The 22,821-nt window shown below is 48.6% G+C and overlaps 8 protein-coding genes across 8 annotated transcripts; 4 read left to right on the top strand and 4 right to left on the bottom strand.

Annotated features, from left to right (window-relative positions):
• Positions 1–430: 430 nt before the first annotated feature.
• Positions 431–1,341, bottom strand: Asppvi_004461 (sulfotransferase family protein; the record flags this gene model as incomplete). The annotated part of the gene is made up of 2 exons (XM_043300414.1): positions 431–650; positions 704–1,341. 2 exons carry the CDS (start codon positions 1,339–1,341, stop codon positions 431–433), a joined length of 858 nt encoding a protein of 285 aa, XP_043156349.1.
• A 1,851-nt stretch (positions 1,342–3,192) lies between these two features.
• Asppvi_004460 (uncharacterized protein) lies at positions 3,193–4,149 on the bottom strand (the record flags this gene model as incomplete). Its single annotated transcript, XM_043300413.1, has 2 exons — positions 3,193–3,805; positions 3,878–4,149. 2 exons carry the CDS (start codon positions 4,147–4,149, stop codon positions 3,193–3,195), a joined length of 885 nt encoding a protein of 294 aa, XP_043156348.1.
• Positions 4,150–6,176: 2,027 nt separating this feature from the next.
• On the top strand, positions 6,177–6,944 carry Asppvi_004459 (uncharacterized protein; the record flags this gene model as incomplete). The annotated part of the gene is made up of 1 exon (XM_043300412.1): positions 6,177–6,944. One exon carries the CDS (start codon positions 6,177–6,179, stop codon positions 6,942–6,944), a length of 768 nt encoding a protein of 255 aa, XP_043156347.1.
• Positions 6,945–9,321: 2,377 nt separating this feature from the next.
• On the bottom strand, positions 9,322–10,386 carry Asppvi_004458 (uncharacterized protein; the record flags this gene model as incomplete). The annotated part of the gene is made up of 1 exon (XM_043300411.1): positions 9,322–10,386. The coding sequence occupies one exon, from the start codon at positions 10,384–10,386 to the stop codon at positions 9,322–9,324; it is 1,065 nt and encodes a 354-aa protein (XP_043156346.1).
• Positions 10,387–12,739: 2,353 nt separating this feature from the next.
• Positions 12,740–14,218, top strand: Asppvi_004457 (uncharacterized protein; the record flags this gene model as incomplete). The annotated part of the gene is made up of 4 exons (XM_043300410.1): positions 12,740–12,997; positions 13,082–13,248; positions 13,331–13,738; positions 13,792–14,218. 4 exons carry the CDS (start codon positions 12,740–12,742, stop codon positions 14,216–14,218), a joined length of 1,260 nt encoding a protein of 419 aa, XP_043156345.1.
• Positions 14,219–15,076: 858 nt separating this feature from the next.
• Positions 15,077–15,734, top strand: Asppvi_004456 (putative short-chain dehydrogenase/reductase family protein; the record flags this gene model as incomplete). Its single annotated transcript, XM_043300409.1, has 2 exons — positions 15,077–15,409; positions 15,510–15,734. 2 exons carry the CDS (start codon positions 15,077–15,079, stop codon positions 15,732–15,734), a joined length of 558 nt encoding a protein of 185 aa, XP_043156344.1.
• Positions 15,735–16,212: 478 nt separating this feature from the next.
• On the bottom strand, positions 16,213–17,681 carry Asppvi_004455 (aldehyde dehydrogenase family protein; the record flags this gene model as incomplete). Its single annotated transcript, XM_043300408.1, has 2 exons — positions 16,213–17,613; positions 17,664–17,681. 2 exons carry the CDS (start codon positions 17,679–17,681, stop codon positions 16,213–16,215), a joined length of 1,419 nt encoding a protein of 472 aa, XP_043156343.1.
• Positions 17,682–18,934: 1,253 nt separating this feature from the next.
• Positions 18,935–22,523, top strand: Asppvi_004454 (uncharacterized protein; the record flags this gene model as incomplete). The annotated part of the gene is made up of 3 exons (XM_043300407.1): positions 18,935–21,163; positions 21,217–21,511; positions 21,565–22,523. The coding sequence occupies 3 exons, from the start codon at positions 18,935–18,937 to the stop codon at positions 22,521–22,523; spliced, it is 3,483 nt and encodes a 1,160-aa protein (XP_043156342.1).
• Between the last annotated feature and the right edge of the window lie 298 nt (positions 22,524–22,821).

Genomic DNA, 22,821 nt, shown 5'->3' with positions numbered 1-22,821 from the left:
TAGGGGCAGTCTCCACCAATTATTATCCAACATCAGATCAGGCGCACGGATTCCACACTAAAGTTAAATTCTGGGCACTAGTGTAAGGGATAAGTTCAGTGAGGGTTAGATTTAATTTTAGTGGTGGTTTGGTTATGCAACTCTAGTTAATGCGCATAAAACCAGTCATCGAAAAATAAATAGTCAGCGAGAGGTGACAACATAATAATGCAAACAGATCTAGAACCAATCCATTATATATAGGTAGCTATAGTCTACTACAGTTTTTACTATAGGTGTACAGATGAAAGCAGGGGATGGGGCCCATTCTGGCGCAACCTTAGACAATAGGTTGTGATTTAGGTCTTGCTTTTCCTTCCCAAAAATCAGTTCCTGTCCTTCAACCTACATATCACGTACATAAGGTCAGTTCTGTATCTGAAAAATGACATCAGTATCCTGAATAGCTTTTCGGCCTCAACCCGAAAGCAAACCACCATCCAGCCACAATCACCACGACGTAGGCAAGACAGAGTAGAAAGTTTTGTTTGGCTTTTCGGAACCGTCCTTCGTCCACAATCATCAATTTGGGGCCAAATTCTGACGCAATGTTGCTCTTTGGAAATTCCGTATTTGGTGCCGGTAGGTCAAGGAAGCTGCATAGAGGTGCCCTTTTCCCTGTAAGCTATATACCACGCGAGCAATTGAAGGACAGGGATCTAACCAGCCATCGTCCACCGACCAATCGAGATAATCCCGGTCGTTGGCTTTTAGTATCTGTTCTAAATCTTCATAATGATCCTGATACGCTTTCTCGGCATGTTTCTCGAAGTCGCCTTTGAAAAGATATGTTTGATGTCCGAGTCGAGTCAGCCACACGCCCCAAAATAATTCTGCATTGAACCAACTGGCAATCCAATATTGCCAACTTTGCATCATCGGTAATACCGATGCGCGAAAGCTCTTTTTCCAAGCCTGTATATCACGGCGCCGGTTCAAAATGACTTTGGCTTCGGGGTATGCTTGCAGAAGTTCGGTTGCAAACCAAACCGTAGGAACATCAGTGGAAGCATCCATGCCACCGAGAACGCGGTCAAAATAACGTTCGCGAACAACTTCTGGACTTGGCATACGGTTTTGCAGCTTCAGAAGCAAGAGTTCGCAATAGAGAATGCTATGGTTCGGGTGATGCAGCCACCACTCGAAGCCATGTGCCACTCCGCCAAATCCAAGAGTTTCAAGTGCGCTTTTGAGCGACTCCGTTCCACTTCGAGGAAGGCCGAGACAAATAACTCGTAACTGCCTCGACCGCTTCGGTTGTGGTCCAGGTAACTGATATACGCGCTTAAGGATTGGTAGCATTCTGGAGAAGTCAATCATTTTTACTGCAGTGCACTGTGTTGTTGTGGGTATAAAGCAGAGGAGCGAAGCTTACAGCGGTTTTGAAGTCGCTTCTAGATGAAAAACTTAAATAAGTCATTAGACATGTTATTTGAGCTTTGGGCGCGATCAGGCGTCCAATGCTTATTTGTGCTGTGAAAGTGATATATGTCATCCCAGGAATCATTAATAAGTGGCAATTTCCGCGAATCATAAGAATGGTGACCACGCTGCAAATTAAGCACTACATGACAGAGGGTCAAGCCCACTGGGAAGGGATCCATGCGTAGGATTAGGCTGAGGTTAACCTTATTAGATATAAGAATGCCATGGATATATTAAGATATATTAGAAGTTGTAAGAAAATCTACTAATTGATCTAGTCTCTATAATAGGTATAGTTAGATGCCATGTAACAAGATGGACTAGATAATACCTAGATTATCCCTCCTATACAAGGGGTGAATCCTCACTAGATGTAGTCGCCAGAATGGGGGTCGCGGCACCCATAAAGGGAGTCCTATCAATGACCGCGGAAGCTTGCTTGTAGTGATTAAGCGCCAGCACATCTTTGTTAATAAGATCTTAGGATAACTTTGGATCTGCAGCCCTGGTATCTATTGGACACTGTCACACTATCTAAAGTAATCACCTGCTATAAGCACTTCCTTGATCTATTCAAACTCCGCCCAGGAATAACTTTAGTCCTAATGATGGACATTAACCTTGTGTGGCATACACATTAATGCTCAGCGAGCATATATATAGCCAGTATGGAGAGATGGGTAGAGGGGTTCATTAACCACGACAATATAGTTCCGTTAGGAGTGCTGTAGATGTAGTCAGACTGTCAGATAAGACTTTAGTGCTATTCAGAGACTACTTTAGCATAGAGTATTATATTTACCTATGCCAGGAGTGTGAGTCTAATTAGTCAGCTGTTAATGAGTAACTATGATGATGGAGAGGTGGATTTTAAGACCCGGGCGGATAGGGTCGTCGAGGATTTGGCGGCTCATCGGGTGCTGGAGTTGAAGGGGCGAAATCAGGTATGAAGCGACCCAGAGTAGCCTTGGGTACACTAATTGTGAGAACCTTGCGCTGGGCTGCAAAAGGTTAACCACTGAGGCAAAAGACCTACTATGATTGACCCCTATAGTCAATCATGCCCAGCTTCCATATATATATATATATCTTTAAGGCTTACTGGATGCCTCTTAACACTATCCTAGAATCTACCTACCCCTGCCCTGGTAGGTTAGTGCCTAATAGTAGTTTATAAATAGCTACTACTACTACTACTACTACTACTACTAGATTATAGGGGTCTCTAGTACATAGCTATAGGACCTACTATCTATATAGCCTACCTCTACTATCACCATCCCATCTCTTCCCTAGATAATGTAGCCTATGCTAGCTATAACTAAGCTATCTATCCTATAACCTGCTAATATAGTACTAGAGAGTAATAAAAGTTAATCTAGAGAGTAAGCCTCTAGTAGCCTACCCTATCTATATAAGATCTAGTCCGTCTCCGCCACCGAGCCCAGAACACCATCACAAGTCTCCAAACTCTACCTCGAGAACACCCCGTTAAATTTCTGAAAAGAGGAAGGCAAAAAGAAAAGAAGTAAAAAGGAAAGAATGAAAGAAAAGGAACCTCGAAAAAAATTTACTGATGAGCCTCTGAATGGGCGGGAACGGACTCATTATCTGTCCACCATCCCTCGAAGGCAGATCATCCATTCTATATAGCGTTCTTATAGAGTAATGGAAGAGAACAATGTGAAACATTCCTTAATTCACCCGAGGACATAACATCAATAACACTCATCTGGAATGTTGCCCGTCCAGCTCAAATAATTCTATCTGATTTTGTGCAGGGTCGGCTGGTAACTCTGCCTTTTCATAAGTGAGTGGTTCATGCCTTGTGCCATCCAATTCAGGCAGTCCATTGTAATCGGGATTCCCAGGTTGACCTTGCGTCGCATTGGGCTGTTTGTGTCTTCGGCGCCGGGACCATAGTAGGCCCAGCGCAAGGGCCGCTGCTAAAACCACCCCGGCAGTGACCCCCACGCCGATGCCCACTTTCGCGCCCGTGCTGAGGCTGGACGAGCTTCCTCTGGAGCTTTGTGTCTCGGCTGGGGCAGTTTGTGAGGTTGTACCGGCTGGCGCATGTGTGGTGGTCACGGCCACAGTGGCCGGTGGGGTGGTGAAATCAGTTGACTGCCATCGGACCTCCACACCATAAGCATTGAACGAGCCTGGGCTGACCATAGTACCAGGCATACTCGTCTCCTGCCCGTCCGTGTTGAACGACGTATAGGTATATTGTGTCACAGTATCCGCCGCAGGTCCCCAGGCACACACCTCAGTCGCCCACCAGAACGCTGAATCCGTTGCGCTGCTCGGTCGAATGGAGTAGGTGTTTGAATCGACGTCCCTAGAATACCAAGTTGAAAGTTTACTGTGAGCCTGGATCGACTTCTGAACAGGGGTAACTAGGTTAACTTACACTGGACAGCATGTTGCGACAGTCTCTGTCTTAGTCCCTGCCACGATTTTTGAGGTTGTCGCGATGACATAGCCACTGGGGCATATTCCAGGGGAAAAATAGGTAGTCGGTGCCCAGCCAGACGGGAGACATTTTGGGATGTTGAGGGGGCCCAACTGCATCCACCAGCTGTGACTAGGAGGACTGCTGGCGGCCCATAGATCTTTAAGGCACGCAATGGGTGGTGTAAATGTGGTCGTTAGGGGAAGGGGGGCGCTTGGAGCCGCCGACATGATAGGCTAGATGTTCGCAACATAAAGATGTAAAACACTACAGCAGCGGCGACGATGTGGAGGATGATGTAACATCCAGCCTACTGTGTGAGCTGGAAATAAAGGACAACACCAATGCAGGCATTGTGAGTAGGAAAAGGGATTGGGTTCAGACTCAGGACTCAGGAAGTGCGGAGATGGAAAAAGCACTAACTACAGAGTAATCAGGCCACCCATAGCCCTAAAATCAAACTGAACTAACCAATCTAAGGCAATGGCTGGTAGATCTAACAAGGGTCCGAGGAAGCACTAATACAGTATCAGAGCATCGGGGGATATAGAAGCATACTAAGCAAATCATTCTGTATTCTGGGGCGAACAAAGCAGTTTGGGTTTGGCAGAAGGGGACTATGTTTGAGCAAAAAACAATGTCCTGATGGGCTTGCCAAGCACGTTTACAGCGCAGCCACAGAGACAGGAGTGGAGTCTGTGGACTTGAGTCGGGCACTGTATTCACGTGAGCATAATGATAATACTGCCAAAGTTCCAAAAAAAAAAAAAACATCTAGCCATGTTAGAAAACGGCTCTCTGCATTTTTGACTGCTAGGGTTCAGGATTAAGGTTCAAGAGCGTATCTCGGATATTGATTTTGAAACGTCAGTTGAGAGAGTACACAGTCTTTTTCTTTTGTCATGTTGACCTCATGTGACCACCCCTGAAGCGCAACCTTCAGATATATATTCCTTACTGTCCATTCTCTTACATCATTGTGGTGGGATCCTACCCGTAGTGAGAAAGGCGAAGGGAAGCATATGCAGCGCTGATGAGTGTGCTTTTGAAATATCTGTTTCTGATAAAGGTATCGGGATCGCCGCAGATAAGTTGGATCTTCTTTTTGAGAAGTTCCAACAGGCCGACGGCTCGATGACTAGGAAATTCGACGGCATTAGACTAGGTCTTACCATCTCAAAACGAATCATCAATTTGATGGACGGGGATGTAGCCGTCACATCGGAGTTGGGTATTGGAAGTACTTTCTACTTCAACTTCGTGGCGAAATTGGCAGATCCTTCGCTTCTTGTGTTCGAACAGAACACTCCCCATCGGGGCCGCCGCATTCTTTATATCGACAGAGAACACGATAAAGAGCAGCCTATTCCAGAGATGCTAACAAACCTCGGCTTTATGTTGAACGTAGTAACAAACGAGACTGAGTCCGCTAAGGCTTCGTCAAGACTCTGTAGTTCTGGGGCTTTCGATGTTATCCTGAATGATACGTTAGGACCGGCATTTATTCTAAACGCTCTTGATGCTGTCCTATTTGTTCTGCTTGTCCTGGTCTGCGTAGGCGTATTAGTGAATCTTCAAGCTGCAATGGATTTAGATGTAGTATCCTGTGTCACTACTCCTTGTCGTCCAATATATATCTGGAATGGAGTCCTCTCTGCTCTTGGCAATTGTCTAATTCGCATATTGGCTGGACCTACGCGTTCATTGGCTGTCCTGCTGGCCGAAGACGAAGTTAATTGGAAAGTTGCCCTTAGTAATCTGTCTCGGGGGGTGCCGTTTGTATCGAAGACGACGGTCCCTGATTCTGCGGGCCAGGCGTCGGAGCGATAGGTGTGGAGTCTGCTATATGCCATTTTAGCGCATGTGATCTATGGATTGACGTTAGCATGAAGCGTTGGGGAGTAAGGATACAATGAAGTAGTATCGTAGCCGGGAGAAGGGAAGGTCAACACTATTTAAAGGACCAACCCCCACTACCTTTCCCTCTAGCGAAGTATACTAATATTTAGGTGATACTTACTTGATTTAGGCTTCCTTCTTAAATGCTGCCTATCTACCTCGTACATATTTGGAGATCCGGTTAGGGCTTCCCCGCCCATATGACCTGGGGTACAGCTGCCTACTTGAGAACGCATCTGCCTGCGCTTTGCCACCAGGATCAGATCACAGGCATAAATATAAGGCCATAAACGTATATTGCCTGTAAGTAATATAAATCTAGTCAACTCATCAGACTCCATTCTGTCCAGATATCCTCATGGCGAACCTTTTTCCCAGCCTTTTCCAAAAGCTATTTGGCAACTCTTCAATCCCACCCCCAACCCACATCAATCTCGCCGTAACAGTCTCATCAACAACGCTCCACAAACACGGTTCTGGCAGCGAATCCCACCTCATCCTTGAGGCGACTCTTCCCCAGAGCCCAAACACACCCGACAAGCCCCTTACCATCCTTATATTCGACACCCTCCTGGACCCTAGCGGCATCGCCCTCTACAAGGACGGCCTCGACTTTATCGACGTCGGCACAGGCGCTCCCGCAAACAGGACAAGCCTGATTTTTCATTATGAATTTGGCGGGAGGTCTAATATCCCAGTTGAGCCCCAGTCTGAGCGTTACTTCGCCACTCTTTACCCAGGTGTGCCGTACCGTGTGACGTTTACCTTAAAGCCATGTCCCAGGATCCAGCCACACGCTGAAGGCACTCCTGAGCGGCTTGAAAATTCATGCGGGGAGAGAGTTCCAACTGCGAGGGACGAGGACATAGTTGCTTCGGTTTTTTCTCACGTCACATATCTGGACGTGGGATCGATGTACCGTGTTGAGCTTGGGAATAAGTTGAACAAGATATGGTGGTATCGATATGGATCAAAGGAGGAGATTCTGGGGGGACAAGGTACTGAAGGTGGTCTTGTGGGAAAGCTGATGGGAACGAAACGACGGCGCGAGCTAGTGGAGGACAGTCTGATGCAGCCAATCCCCCTTGTGATGCAGGGTTCTGCTAGATTCACTGTCGTAGAGTAAGGACTTATAGGATTTAAGCCAAGGGCTTCTGTTGGTCATATTTTATCTTTAGTCAAACTTGTTTTCGGATCTCTAGCTTAGACTGTTGTCTAACAATGATCACACCAATGTGCATATTACACCGGGAGAACAGAAGAGGACACCTGAAACGATCTCAGTACATCGAACGTAGAGCTTCAATTGAGCCTTGCCAATGTGCTGATCACGGAGACTTCTCCTCGACGGGTGGCCAGTGTGATAAGATTGTGTGATACTCCCAATCTGAGAGCTGCTGCTGACTATCGAGGCGAAAGCCCCATGCAGCAGCAACCCGATTATCAGGCTTGTATGAGCCACAACGTTCTACCTCCCACTCAAGCCTGATCGAGCCCTTTCTGTTTAAGAACTTGAAATTGAAAAAGGAATAGTGGTTGAGATCAAAGTTAATAGTCCTCAGGCAAGGCATACGCCTTGCAGCATAGCCCAAAGAGATAAATAGCCGATGAAACTGCTCTTGCTCAAAAATGGGTCGCTCCACAATTCTTCTTTCATAGCTGCAGATTTCTGCCTCCCAATCCGCAATCTCAGCAATCATGGCTTCCTCGTCTGGATCAGGGCGGACGATCCATTCCCCTGTGTACATTGAGAAAGTTAGTAATTTTTCGGTTCATTTGGCATATTGCATCTACAATATCCCATGCAACTCATGAATACTTGAGGAAAGTTTCTTACTTGAGGGAAGCCATGGCTGGAATTGTTTTAAAGTCAAAATTTCCAAGTTAGGCCAGTGTAAAGATGCATTACCAAGTAGAGAATGATCTTTCTCATCCAGAGGCCATAGAAAATCCAGAGAGATAGGAACTTGGACCAGTTTTAGCTCACGAAGGGAAAGACTCAGATCTCGGATTCTAATGGATAGAATATCAATGCTTGAGGATAGAACATTCAAGGCAGGCATGGTATCCTTCCAATTCCTCTCATCTTGATTCTCAAAGCAAAAAACCCTCAATGAGGGGGGAATATCTTTCAGACCTTCAGACACAGCTGGCATAAAAGTTAGTGAGGCTAAAAAGCATGCTGTAGTGGTTCTGATAAACAGGAAAGTCTCATACCTTGACGGCGTTCCTTCAGGTAATCTAGATGATCTGGTCTGATATACTCATCCAAGTTCAACCATAGTTCTGTGAGTGTCGGACAGTGCTGAACAATCTGCATGGCTGCTCCAGCCCATATCTGGTGATACCGTGGTGAGTCTGTACCGTCGAGAAATGATAGTCTGTCAATACATGAAACATTGGGTAGCATCACTGCACCATCCTGATGGAAGCGCGCGCGATAGACAGGAACAGCTTGTGTGCGCCCATCCGTGAAGTCCCAAGTATACAATCCAGCTTCATCATCCTCTTTTGTATGCGGCTCCTGGCCTAGTTCACGCCCTAGGAGTACCAGAGAGACAGAGAGGCGATGACTCTTCTCCCATACTTCTAGCGTTTTGAATAGATCGATTACTGCTGATTGAAACGCAGTGTCATTCGCCTGTCGAACAGCATTATTGGAGCTATAACCTTCCCTTTTACGCATCATCCAGTCTGGGAGGTCAAAAGGGATAACAATATGGTACCACAGCTGACGAATACATGCTCGTCGCGCGATTCCAGGCCCAGAAGTGAGTGCGTGGACCTGTTTGAGGCAAATCCCGCGGTGCTCCCTTCCCTTGTTGATGCCATCCTCGCTGTAAACATGCAATTCGGAGTAGATGATTGGCTCAAACACTGCCTGCCAACGACGACAGACAGCTGTACATGCAACTAGAGAAGCGCCTGCCTGTTTAAGATAGCCTGCGATCTCACCTAGAAGTTCAAGTGGGAGTGAGGCTGCCATATCTATTAGGAGGGGAGCGGTTCATAGCAAGCTCGTTAGCACTTAACGCCCTTGAGTTTGGAGCCTTGGAGCTGGTGTACTTACTTCCCAGGGCGAGTGGAGACTGCGGACAACAGAACTAGCGCACAGGGGGGCAACTATTCAGGCTTAGCGCGTAAAAACCTGAGGATAAACTGATTAGAGGCAATGCACCGGAAGAGACGGATATTCCCTTCGCCTAGCGCCAAGTATGTATTTCTTAGCGTGGTTCCTGTGCACCTAAGCCGATCGGCCATCCTGATGATGCTTCCCTACGTAGGTATTTAAGGCAGGAATCTCCGGATTCGGTTTACCTGAGCAACAGAGCTTAACCGATCCGGCGCCCAGGTGGCTTACCTCAGTGGAGCTGGCGATAGAACTCCGGTAGCCAGCAATTACCCTCCAGATAGTTGCTGCATGACTTCAAGGATGATCTACCAGTTATATATGATCAACCCTCTTCACCGAAGCTTGAAATGCACGCCTGACGTCCGTCTTCCTAAACCCAGGTGCGCGGCCGAGGATGACAAGCCCAGAGAGGAGTCCTGGAGCGATGAGCATAGGAATAATCGCGCAGTATGGAGAACTCACGTGAAAAGAAACCCTCGACATCCAAGACAAAGGACCGAGTGCGATCCCTCTCAGCTGCTCCACTGGATATGCGCAGCGTAGGAAACAAACCCCCGTTTACGTCCACCCCGTGCAGCCTGAGATAGCCCTCCACATCACGACTATCAAACCACTCCCCTCCAAGCCCATAGACCTCCAGTGCCTCTTCACCTCCCTTGGTTCCCAGCTCCGCCCACGGCAATATCCCCAAAACCCGCCGTGGCATCCGACTATTCACTGGGTATATCGCATTCCCCTCCTCATCAACATCCGGGAAATGCGTACCCGCGCCGCCAACGCTGTAAAACGGTAGACCCGACACCTCCAGAGGGTCCGTACGTCCACCCATCAAGAGCTGCTGGAAGCGCGGTTGGGTCTTTCCCCGATCCCTCACACAGGGAACGAGCCGGAACACGCGATGAAACTCACGCGGATCCGACCGGAACTCAGTGAAGAGACGAAACGCGTGCTCGAGGCAGTATCGCTGTAATCGACGAGCGAGGCGCACTTCTTGGAATGCGTAGGTGCACTGCCTGGTTGGTAGAGGAGGGGCAGGTGGGTATTGTCTGGGGGATTCGGCATGCGCGCTGAACACTGGCGCTTGACCGGATGAATCTGGAGATGGCTCGGCAGGGGCATCGGTCTCGATGGGATTATAACCATCGGCTACAATTCCATAAAGCCGGTTCAGACGCGCATAGATATCCGGATGAGAGAGATGCAGTTGCGCCTCTGTGGCGGCCTCGGACAGGCCGGTTACCTCTTCAATGGCAGTGCGCATTCTTGCTTCAAGCTGCTCGGCTCTGGCAGTTGCATTTCGGAAAAAAGCCTCCTTCTTCAGTCGGTATGTGCGCTGGGCGCGACGGACCTGGGCGCGACGATCGTCGGAGAGAATAGCGTCCCTGCTGGCGTCCAGACGAGGGCGTCCTGCTCGTTTTGATCGGCGGGGCTCCATCTCTGGATTGACTCGGAATTTGGGAAGAGACCAGTTTCGCCTGAGGACCGCGTAAATTTTTGCAGATTAGATTGCCATTGTAACGCTATATCTACTTTGGTGGATGGACCGTATCAATTGTGGAATTAAGTGCACATCGTGATCTGATATTGTAATCATTTAAACCTCGGCAATTTCAACGCTCAACGTTTACTCAACGTTCATTGGTTGACTGCAATGCATTCAACAAACAGTCCCAACACGTCGCCCCACCTTACATCTGCGACTACGAATCAACCGCTAGCCCCTTTGCTTTATTCCGCCGTCAGGCACGACCCCATCCCCAAACAGTTGCGCAAGGATGGCCTTGAGACTCCACCGGTTCCTGCACAACGGACTTGATATACCACTGACGGATGCGCAATGCACAGATCCACAGATCACCCGTATACAGCCCTGTTGCCGGATCCGGCTGGTCCTCCAGCACCCCTACACCTCCACTCACTCATTAGAGGCGCGAGATACCGCAGCACACACCGCGCACAGCCACGATGCCACTTACCAACCCCGTAACAACAACGCCAGGCTCAATGAAACCCATACTGACACGCATCTGCCTCTCCAACTTCGCCGCGATCACCCTGCGCACGAAGGGCCTCAGAAAGCGCGGCAAAGTCCACATCCCTAAATTCATCAACTGCCCGCCATCACCCGATTCGACTCTGGGGCTTCACAGCAACACACTCATACCATTTTACCCAGTAGCACAATTCTCTCCGCAAAATGTGCCCCATGCCCACCCACACTTATAACTAGACAGGTCCGTAGATGGGATCTCCGTCGCATCACCAAGCGCTTTATGAAAAACACCCAGTGCGCAGCAGCTCTACATCCGTCAAAGCCCGCCACTCATCGTCGTCCAAGAGTGAAACTATCCACAACTGATGACCTAGGCGTATGCAGCATGTTCTCGTCCAGGATCTTACCGGCGCGTCTGTGCCGCGCATGCAGGTAATTCATCCGCGCGAGCCCGCGAACGTGCATCTCCGAGCGGGGAGGCGGTCATAGACTTCGATGAGGATGACCTCTGTATCTGCTGCACGCTTGCCGGGGGCGTTCGTTATGTTGAGTTGGAGGGCTCGCTGCAAGGAGTTCTGTCATTGTGGGGATTGAGCCAGTCTATACCATTATGTTAATCTCCCCTTGCAAATATCTGGGTAGAAGTGTATTGCCCGGGTGCCTTCCCTTTGAAGGGAGAATTTCATTGCGCTGTGCATGAAATAGGGAAATTCCAGCTCGCTGATTATCTGGTGCCCTTCCTGCACGGGCACGATGGCTAGCGGGGCGATTGTCAAATCGGCTTTCGATAGTCTTGGAGCGCTGATAGCGATATTTCATGATGGAGAGGATGTAGAAGGCCATGCAGGCAGCGATGCTAAGGGGCGAGCATCGGGTGGGGTAAGTCATCCAACATGGAATATGAGTTGTATTGAGTTCTAACAACGCTGCGCGAGATAAAAAGCAGGATCCAATGAGTTCAATATACAGGAGAGACTCTGGGACCGAGATATTGTAATCGGAGACATATGATCAGAGGGATAAGCAATCAGAGAACCAGAGGTATGGTGCCTTCTTGTGATATACTACCTCCTTATCTATACAGTTTACGTAGATACTTGAGTACTGGGTAGGCTTTGCATTGTAACATGGAAAAACTCAAAGAGATCCATCCATGGCAGCCACCCCGAGATGGAAGGGGGCCCGTTTATTCTAGGGTTGAGAAGGCAGTTTCCCATCCCTTTTGCCCGTTTACATATACTCCTACTTTCAGTCGTCAGCACTATCTTCCCCAGAGCATGCAGGACTTACTACGCCATACATGCGTTTCTGGCTGCACCTTTAACGAGACTACTGGCCAAGGTCGAGAAATAAAACAAAGATTATCAGCAGTGTATGATCATTAGATCCATAAATGGTACTCCGCCGCAGGATGATTCGATCCTTGGTGAACGGGAATTTCGGTGAGCAGCCTCGGTGCCCGGGTTCGATTACAATATCTCGTTTATAACCAGCATTGGGACTTTGAGCCCAACCATTCCGGAACCAATGTTTGTTTCTCCATATCCGAGGTCATGTTGGGATAGTGATTCACAGTCCTCTCTTGCCAATTCGAAGCCATTTTAAATATCCTCGATCACCCTTGGATACTTGTTTGTCGAATCATTCTGAAAGCAACCCGGAGCGAAATACGTTTTGGTTAGCGGCTACCTTAGCTATTTTGCACTCGAGTATCAAGATTTCGGCGGTGAAACGACGATTCGATAACCCGACCTCTCCTGATTCAGAGCGAGAATTTCTAGGGACTACCGACAGGATGCCTGGCGCAACTGAAGCTTTCCATGCACTATGGAACAATTGTTCCTTGGCGATTGCCATAGCTCTCACCAGCTATATGGCACTAGTTAAGCTTCTTCGGTACCGCCGCATGGCAAAGATAGAGGCCCCATTCGTCAATCGCGGCAGGCCATTATCAAGCATGACAGTCGAAGAAGCTCATGCGATTATAGCCCAATTGCAAGAAATGGAATTTCCATATGCATTTGCTAAGGCTCGTCGAATGGCCCTACTAAAGGTACGATAAAGCATCTTCTAGCTGGCTTAAGCGTATCGATGCTGGATTTACCCTAACTAAGTTCATGTCGTACTACCAAAACAGGCCGGAGGTATTCCGACGATGTCGAAGCTTTTCGCCGTTACCGGCCAGAACAACAGGCGTAACGCGGGTAAGCGCGCCGTTGACACGGAAATCCTCTTACGGGAGTCGCAGTCCCAGCCTCGAGACTCGGACCGTTATGCATCAGCCGTGGCGAGAATGAATTATCTGTATGTAGGACACACCCTTCAAATTCACTCGGGAAGCGAATAGGAGCCTTTCGTCCAGTTTACTAAACTTGTCGTCGTTCAGCCATGCCCGCTACCGCCGTGCTAACAAAATTACCGATGATGACCTTCTCCACACCTTAGGTGATGGTCTTGCCGAGATCCTGAACGTGATTGAGAGAGAAGAGTGGCGAAAGCTTACGGATGTTGAGAAATGTGCCCTTGGTATCTTTCATAAGAACCTGGGCGAAGATATGGGCATCCCATTTGATGCGCTTCCCTCAAAGGCAGAAGGGTGGAAAGATGGCCTGCACTTCGCGTTAGAACTGAGCAAGTGGACAATCCACTATGAGGACGAAGTCGCGAGGCCCACCGCAACAAACGATCAATACGTCCGAGTTTACGTGGATTCTGCGCTTCCCAGCTTCATAAAACCAGTGGTGCGACAGATGTTGGGTGCTGACTTGAATGATACCATGAGGACGAGCCTTGGGTAAGTTCTGTGCCCGTTCCCGTGCAAAAGCCGTACGTTGCTCACGGCCGCAGTCTCGAATCTCCCGGCATTTTCCTCTCTATTGTGCTGGGCCTCGTCCGAAATCTACGAAAGTTAGTCCTTCGATATCTTGCGCTTCCACGACCCTCTTTCCTTGCCGTCAGACTCGTGCACGACAAGCCGAACCCGCAAACGAATCTGTACAACTTCGAAAGAAAGGGCCTGCAACCATGGTACGTCCGACCGACTCTCTGGTCCAAATGGGGACCAGGGGCGTTCTTGGTTAGAGTATTCGGAGGCAAGATGCCTGGTTCGGGCGGGGACCGGTATCTGCCGCAAGGATACAACTTAATGACAATAGGGCCGGAGCCACAGAAAGGAAAAGGATTGGAAGAGATGAGCCTCGACATGGAGGTAATCAAGGCGAGAGGTGTAGCCACATGCCCATTCTCTCAGGCAAAATCGGGTAGCTTCAGATGATGCTGGCTACAATATATATAGATAAGAAGGCAGGCAAGGACGAGGAAAGGCTCCAAAACGATTGTAGATATATTTTCACAACTTCGCTAGCGCTTTTGTGAGGGCTGATCTTCCATATTAGGATGTTAACTAAAGAGCTAGAGTGCTAAAATCAAGGGATGGAGTTATCCGAAGCTGGTCTACCCCTTGTCCAAGGTTGCGCCGGACTGGGCCCCATTTGACGCTTTTCGTCCTTGCGCCCATAGGAAAAGTCCACTAGACAACAGCCACCTGTCCTGCCATTTCACCGACACTTTCCACGTTGTGTTACCCTCCTCGATCAGCGACTTGGCAAAGGAAATCCTAGAGCTAGTCCAAGGGCTTCAACGGGCGCATGCATACCAAGACGCAGGCGAAAGTAGTGCTCTGGTTTGGCTTGGGTATTCAACGACGATCGACTGCTTTCGTCTGAAATTATTACCACAAGGATACGTGAGACGACGATTGTCTGCCGCCTTCGAAAAACATCTCCCTTGGGAGTGCAGCAACCTTGGTATTCTTTACAAGCAGCTCTTCGTCTATCCAAAACCTCTCCCTACCAAAGTATCGCTCAGCGGACTGACGGCTGTCATTACCGGCTCCAATAGCGGGATCGGCTTCGAAGCATCTGACAACTTTTGCAGCTCGGCTTATCGCGTCTGATTATGGCCGTGCGTTCACAGTCATCTGGAGATACCGCCGCTGCAAAGCTGCGCACGACATTTCCGAATGCTGATTTACAGGTTTGGATGCTGGACATGTCAGGTGTGAATCCATTGAGGCTTTCGTTGAACAATGCCGGCGCCTAGACCGCATCGACTATGTTATCTTAATACGGCCATGCAGAGCAGCACTTTTAATCGGCATAACAAGGGTCACGAATTGGTGTTCCAGGCCGATTCCATCTCTACTGTCCTTCTATGTATGCTGCTTGCATCCGTATTGAAGGACATGAATCATGCCGGAATAGCCATTAAACCGCCAGTTCTTACCATCATCGGGTCCGACACTATGTACCTCAGCAAGTTTCAATCCGCAGGGCCTGTCTTTCCCCGTATGGACGACTCGACGGTATACGAGAGAATGAAGCAGTACATGGTTTCAAAACTGCTGCTGATACTATTCGTTCGCCAACTGGCTCAGCAGATCAGCCCCGGCGATGTTGCTATAAACGTCTGTAACCCAGGTATGGTCGCTGGAACGGGTCTAGGAAGAAATGGGAAGCCCAACCCCGGTCTTGTGGAGAAATACGCGGCTGACTCTCTTTGTCAAGGCGCTCGGACGTAAGGTGCGGTCTGGCGCAAGCGTCTATATCCATACACTTTTGGGTGAGGGCAAGAGAGGTCATGGTAGCTTCATCAGTGACTGGACTATCAAGCCGTACGGGCGGTTGCTGTATACCAAGGAGGGTCAGGACCTGAGCGAGCGTCTGTGGCAGGAGACAATGGAGGAGCTTAGATTTACGTCGGAGAAGGGTATCAAGCGGCTGTTTGCCTAGCAAATACAATGATGGGGAGGTTCCAAGAATTTACTGATTTATTCATTCAATATATTAATACACTAGAAAATCAAGTAATTAGTGGGCCCCGGACCGAAAAGTCAGCTGAGGTACTTTCTCGCTTGCAAAGAGTCATTGATAGCAGACAACTTGTTGGTATACAATACTTCCCACTGGCKGAATTGGTCTTTGGTTATTGAAGAATATGTCTTCATGTCTTGCTAACGGACTGGGATGCAAATTTTGATACGTCCCGCCAGGATAGCTGCTGCCGTAATTTGGGTGTCCAAGCGCCTCTAATAGCATCCACTCAGGCAGGGTTAATGATTGGATGGAGCGATCCATGTCAAGGACGACCAGACAGCCGACCTGAGCAAGACAACATCCTACGAGCCAAGTATCCAGTTGAAGATCCTATGAAAGATCTATTGGGAACGATCATGATAACATTACGACTGATCTGGCTTGCAAAGGAGGCTCAAGAACTAGGCTTGACCCACAAGCTCTGTGAGTTACAGTATGCCGTCAAACCATTCAACCCCCATTCCGTACCAATTCCGCTGGCTTTATGTCCTCCAAAAGGCACCTTAGGCGCCACATCAAAGTGTGAGTTAATCCACACGCTGCCTGAATCAAGCTGGTTGGCTATTCGACGAGCTCGCGTCATGTCCTTGCTCCATACTGATGACCCAAGCCCTGTCTCAGTAGCATTTGCCCGCGTAATGACATCTTCCTCATCTGACCACTTGAGCATAGGCAAAATCGGCGCAAAGGGCTCTTCTTGCACGACCCGCGAAGATTCAGGAGGATTATCAATAATGGCTGGATGGATGAAGTAGCCTGCTGATTCATCAATATTTCCGCCAAGGGCTGTCTTGAGACGTTCCGTGCTTTTGAAGAGATCCTTGGCCTTGTCGTACTGCATGCTGTTCTGGACTGGGCCGATAAAGACATCTGGCTGGGTGCCGTCGCCAACCTTGAGGGATTGCACGAAGGCCACAAGTTTCTCCCGGAACTCATCATAGATCTTTTCATGGACGTACAGCCGCTTAATCACCATACAGATCTGGCTTGAGCAGAGGAAGGAGAGAAACCCAATCTTTGGAATGACCGCGTCGATATTGACATCGTCGCAGATGATGGCTGGGTCATTCCCGCCTAACTCCAGAGTAACCCGCTTCAGGTTCTTTGCGCAACTCTTCATAACAAGCTTCCCTGTGCGGATTGAGCCAGTGAAACTGATCTTATCAATCCCTGGGTGCTCTGTAATCATAGGGCCCAGCTCATCATCCCCACTTAATGCCTGGACCACGCCTGGTGCGAAGCATTGCGCTGCCAACTCAGCGAGTTTCAGGACGCAGTACGGCGTAAATGGGGAAGGTTTAATAATCACAGTATTACCTGTGTACACAGCAGGCACGATCTTGCCAACAGCTAGCAAGACAGGGAAATCCCATGGCACGATAGCCCCACAGACACCAACGGGAGTGTACCGCTGAATGATCTGTTGTTCTTCTGTGTCTTCAATGACCGTCTCAGGAATCTCAATTGTGGGTAGGACTCGAGCCCACTGGACAGCCATTCCAACCTCTACAGCGGATTGACTGAGCGCCTTTCCTTGTTCCTGCGTTAAAAGCTGTGCCAGTGCCTCCTTATTTGCTTCAATTTTGTCAGCAAAGGCGCTGAGGATTGTGCGGCGCTCATCAAATGAGGTCTTAGACCATTTTCGGAAAGCTTGGCGAGCAGCATCGACGGCTTGATCGAGATCTTCTTTTGTGGAGACGGGGACTTCAGGATTAGGTTGACGGTTTGCAGGGTTGAGGCTGTGACGGGTGTGCGAGCTGCTGATCAACTCATTGTTGATGACATTGTGGAAGGCCTGGAAGGACTTGTTAGTGGGCGGCAATGGGGAGGGGTGAGAATGAATACTGTAATATCCAAAGACATCATGATGAACCTGGCTGCGCCGATGGAGTAGTAGAAAAGATTGGAAAGAGATGAATTATCACGGGCAGAGGAAATACCTATTTGCTAAAAGTAAATGAACCCCACCGATCATCTTGCCTCTGCATTGTATCACCCAGTGGTTGATAAAGTGATGTTCTTTTCTGCCCTTAATGGCTTATGATATCATACCATTACCCACCTATAATTATGCTAACTTCAAGATCCTCGTGGCAAGATTTAGATTCGCTAGTGGTAAGTTGCTGGATTAATGGACTACTCCCGCTGTATTCCGAGTATTGGCTCAACATAACCCTTTGAGTTAGTCAATTCTAATCCTTTTCGTCAGACTCTGTGTATTGCCTGAGCATATCATCCTAGAGTGGGTCTGTACCGGCGGCATTTCTGAAAAACTAGCATGTGTAACTCTTGCAGTGCTTCCGCATCGATGAGCCAAATATGACCGCATACCTGGCCGCGCTCCAGATTCTAGAACCAACCGTGCAGTGTTGACCGCCTGTAGTGTGCGATTGGAGGAGATTGGTTCGAAAGCGGGCTATACCTGTTAGCCGAAGACGGAGTGAGTACTCCGGGTTAGATAGTATGCCTGCTGACCATACTACTACGATTTACGCGCAGATGTATAGTTGCCAATGCAACAGCTGATTTGACAATTGAGATGACAAGGTATAAGTTAAAGAGGAAAAAAGACGCACGACTAGCTGGCTGCGATTACTACCGAGAAAGCTGTTCCAAGCCGTTGGTGGCCCAACGGCTCCGAAAACTGAAGGTGTGGACTCCGCTGCCGCTAGATAGGGTTTGGCAACAAACCATGGTCGTGTAAGGCTGGTAAGTTCACCTATGCCGCTGGATCGTCGGGACGTTTATCCCATTTTGCCGTCCAGCCTGCATTATGCCTTGAGTACCTACAACTGTACTAGTAGCAGCACGGGTTCTCGACAGGTCTCCCTAAAACCTTGTTACCACTAACCATCTACTACTGGGTCTGCGGCTTAGCTGAATGCGGTACAAAATATCCCTTGCTGAGCCCCCTCCTTTATATGTAACACTGTCACTGAACTTTAAATGATGATATCATGGGTGGAACAAGCGTATCAAGACTTCCCAGCCCTCTTCGATTACTCTAATTTGCTGTCTTTATACTTAAGAGTTGATCTCCCTTGCGGAGCTATTATTATGAACTTCTGTCCTTGATTTTGAAATCTTACCTGGATAGCATTCATTGGGCTTTTAATATGGGCGACCAACGTGGCACTGGTGACTCCCAGACCGTCACTCAAAGACTGAACAGAGTTGTCGAGCAACATCCTGACAGTCTGGCCGTTATTTGTACGCACCAACCCGCGAACCTCTACGGCTTCTGCAGTACAGAGTTGGACGAAAGGAAGTACCGTCAAAAGCCATATTTGCGATGGACCTTTAACACTCTCAGTAACGCCAAAAAATGCTTAGCAGCCGGTCTGCAAGCTAAGGGTGTCAAGCAGGGCACACCTATTTTCGTATTCTGCCAAAACCAAGTGGAGTTCATCCTGTCTACATTAGCAGCTTATCATCTGGGGTTGATCCATGTTCCAATGAAATCAGAGACACTGGGCAATCTAGAAGAAGCACAGCACATAGTGAACGCAGTCATTGATCACGAGCAGCCAAAACAAGTGGTCATTCTTACAGATAATGAGAGTGCAGCTAAAAAAGTCGATCAACTAAAGCTGCCGCTCCCTGCTCTMAAGATTTTGGTTGAAGGGCATGGCGCTAATCATGGAGGATGGATACCTTTCGCTTCTCTGTTTGAAGGCCAGAAGCCTACCGTTTCTGAACCGTGCGATCAAAAGCAGTCTTTCAAGGAGTGTTCTGTTTTCTTCACAAGCGGTTCCACAGGCCTGCCAAAAGGCTGCTTCATACAGATAGCACGATGGTTTGAGGTTCTCGAGCCTTCCTTAGGACTAGGATCAGCCTCATCAGGGGACGTCCTCGCGGTTACGGTTCCGAGCACCCACGCATTTGGTTATATATGCACTACAGTATGTCTGCTTCGTGGGGCCTGTGTTTTGTTTCCTGGCCCAAAGTTTTCGCCCCAGGAGACCATTGAAGCTATGCACCAAGAGAAATGCACTATGGCGGCGATGGTTTCGACTATGGTGTACAGCTTGGCCGAAATTTACAATGCCTCTAAGCAGCAGATGCCGTTGAATCTCAAGAAAGTGACGTTTGCTGGGATGGCCACTACTCCTGATATTCTCAAGATCTGCAGAGACACCTTTGGTGTCTCCGCGGTTGAGAACTTCTTTGGTATGACTGAGGGAGTATTCACGACTACGGGGTTTGTGCAGGACCTGGACACTATAATAAAGGGAAACGATGTATCCATTGGAAGGCCTGTGGCCAAGTCAGACGTTCGCATCTGTGCCCCAGATGACAATCGTCAGCTACCAACGGGGTCTTATGGTGAACTGCATTGCTCAGGCTACTCAACAATCCAACAGTACATAGGCCGTAGGAGTGATGATTTCTACGAGGCCGACGGCAAGATTTGGTTCAAAACAGGCGATCGGGGTTTCATTGATCATGACTCACAACTATACATTGCTGGTCGTTATAAAGATATGATTGTGCGCGGAGGACAGAATATTTCTCCTTCCAGGATCGAAGCGGTTCTCACTCAGCACCCAGAGTTCCGTGATCTGGAACCCCAAATTGTGGCGGCAAGCGACCCGACTGCTGGAGAGATTCCCTTCGTGGTCACAAATAGGGAAATTGACAATGAACTAGTAAAACAGCTACAGGATACAGTTCGCACTTCCTTAGGTGTTACGTATGTCCCAAGTGGCATCGTCTCTCTACAAGCGCTAGGTCTGGATGATTATCCGAGAACAGCGGTGGGAAAGATCAAGAAGACGAAGCTAACAGAAAGCGTGCGCGAGTATCAACAACAATCTCAGACACCGGTCGATACTGAAAATCCCGATTCGTCATCGCAGCTCGTACAAGCGGCTAAAGCTACTTGGGCACGTGTGCTAGGATTTCAGGACGCTGACTTCGACGTGAACACTCCGGTAGCCCAGCTTGCCGATAGTATCACTAATCTCACAGCTCGTGATCGGATCCAAAAGACAACGGGCAAGAATGTTCCCCTTGAAGAATGGATCGCAGCGACAACATTTCAGGATCAAATCACCCTGCTCGAGAGGAGTGAGACTGAAAAGGGACCCTCGGAAAGATCTCCAAGCGAAAAACGTACGGGGCCGCCTAGATTGGAAGATATGGTTCATTTAGATGGTGACAAGGACGAGCTAAAGGCAACCAAGACCGCGGTTGAAAAAACAATCGCGAAAAACGGTCTCTCATGGGACGATATCGAAGACGTGTTCCCTTGCACGGACTTCATGCAGATGATATGCAGATCTCGAATAATCAATACTTGGAACATCCGCACGTCAATTGTGTCCCAAGGCGCCAGTATTCAGGTGAGTAGCGTGGATAGACCAGTCAATATTTGTCATCTGACTTAGCACAACAGGGTATGAGGGCAGCTCTAGAGGCCGCCATAGCCAATAATCCTCTGATGCGGGCATTTTTGGTCGATGATCCTGCTACTTTAGGCTCAACACTTAGTCTGTATGTGACTATACGCCAGAATCAGAAGTTTCTTGACCAGTGCATTTTGGACTATGGCACTGTGAATACTTTGAAAGACCTTGAAAGGATCACAATGGATTATCCTTTCAAGGACCATGCAATGCTTCCTGGACCACTTTTCCGCGCTCTGGTCGTATTTGTGCAGGAAGTAAATTCGGCCGCCGTCATTACCAATAGTGAGCCCCTCAATTTTTGTCCAAGACGGGCAAGAGTAGCTAACTCTCCCCAGTCTCCCATGGCATTTTAGACATCGTCTACTTACGGCTGTTTAATGAAGATATTGACTGTGCCCTCGGGGAACAGTCTTTGCGACCGCATATACCATTCAAAGCTTGGGCAGACAACTTCTACATACACAGGACATCGACGGCGGCACAATCCGCGGTCAACTTCCATGCAGAGTATCTTCGCGACCTCAAAGAACATCATCATGTACTCTGGCCCCATCCGACATATCATCTGACGGTTTCATCAGAGCGTGCCAACAAGGACGGTCACCTTATTACATTTTCAGCTCCATCATTTGCCGGCCTCCGAAGGAGGTATCCGAAGCTCACGCCACCGATAATACTAAAAGCAGCTCTTGCACTACTTGTCATATCCCGAACAAACCACACCCACGCGGTATTTCTGAACCTTGAAGCCGCTCGGGAGGGATTCCCCTTCTCACCCGACTCACAGGGATCCTTTGAGGCTGCTGACGTCGCAGGTCCGACATTTGGCGGGGTAGTGAATCTCATTGCTTATAACCCCAAAGAGCCTGTGCTAGACTATATGATGCGAGTTCAGCATGCCCAATCACAGTTGACGGAGCATTCCAGTGTTCCGTGGTATGAAGTTTTTAAGCGGTTAGACTTGCCAGCCGCTGCCACGATGTCCGAGATTGCGGAGTCGTTGATCTTCAATTGGGTATCCGAACTTGGCCCGCTAATGCGAGGGCGCAATCCTTTCGAACGAATGACACTCAAACAGACGCATATTCGGACAAAGTTGGGGATGCTTGTAAATGCAGGAGCAGGCGGACCTGATGGAAGTCAGATCATAATACAGTTGCATGGGGCGTTAGCAAATATGTCGTCCATGTGGGTTGAGAATGCAGCAGAAGAGTTGAAGAATATCGCTCAATGGCTGGCAGATGAGCGGTCATGGTCGCTTCCGGTGGCAGAATTTACTCGTCACTTGCATTGAAAGCATGTACGTGGATGTGTATCATTTACCACTCTCCGTCCTACAGAATATGTGGACCAACACAGACCTATATAATTGTTTCAGTAGCTATTTACAGTAACCCACTGGGTCTTGTTAAGCTGTGTGGCTGGTTGAGGGTTGTTTGCTGTGGTATGGTGTTTCAGAACATTTGAGATCTTTAAGGGAATCTGAGAAATAATATTCACTGTGCCCTCCTAGGGAAAAAAGTTGGCATGCATTATTATTTTTTATCCTATCTGTTCCTGCACGCCTGGTGAATGTAAATGATTACCAAAGT

Source organism: Aspergillus pseudoviridinutans (assembly GCF_018340605.1).
Source record: "Aspergillus pseudoviridinutans IFM 55266 DNA, scaffold_3, whole genome shotgun sequence".
Classification (NCBI taxonomy): Eukaryota; Fungi; Ascomycota; class Eurotiomycetes; order Eurotiales; family Aspergillaceae; genus Aspergillus; species Aspergillus pseudoviridinutans.
Note: the sequence above shows the minus strand (reverse complement) of the source record. Positions and strands in the feature narration are given on the sequence as shown.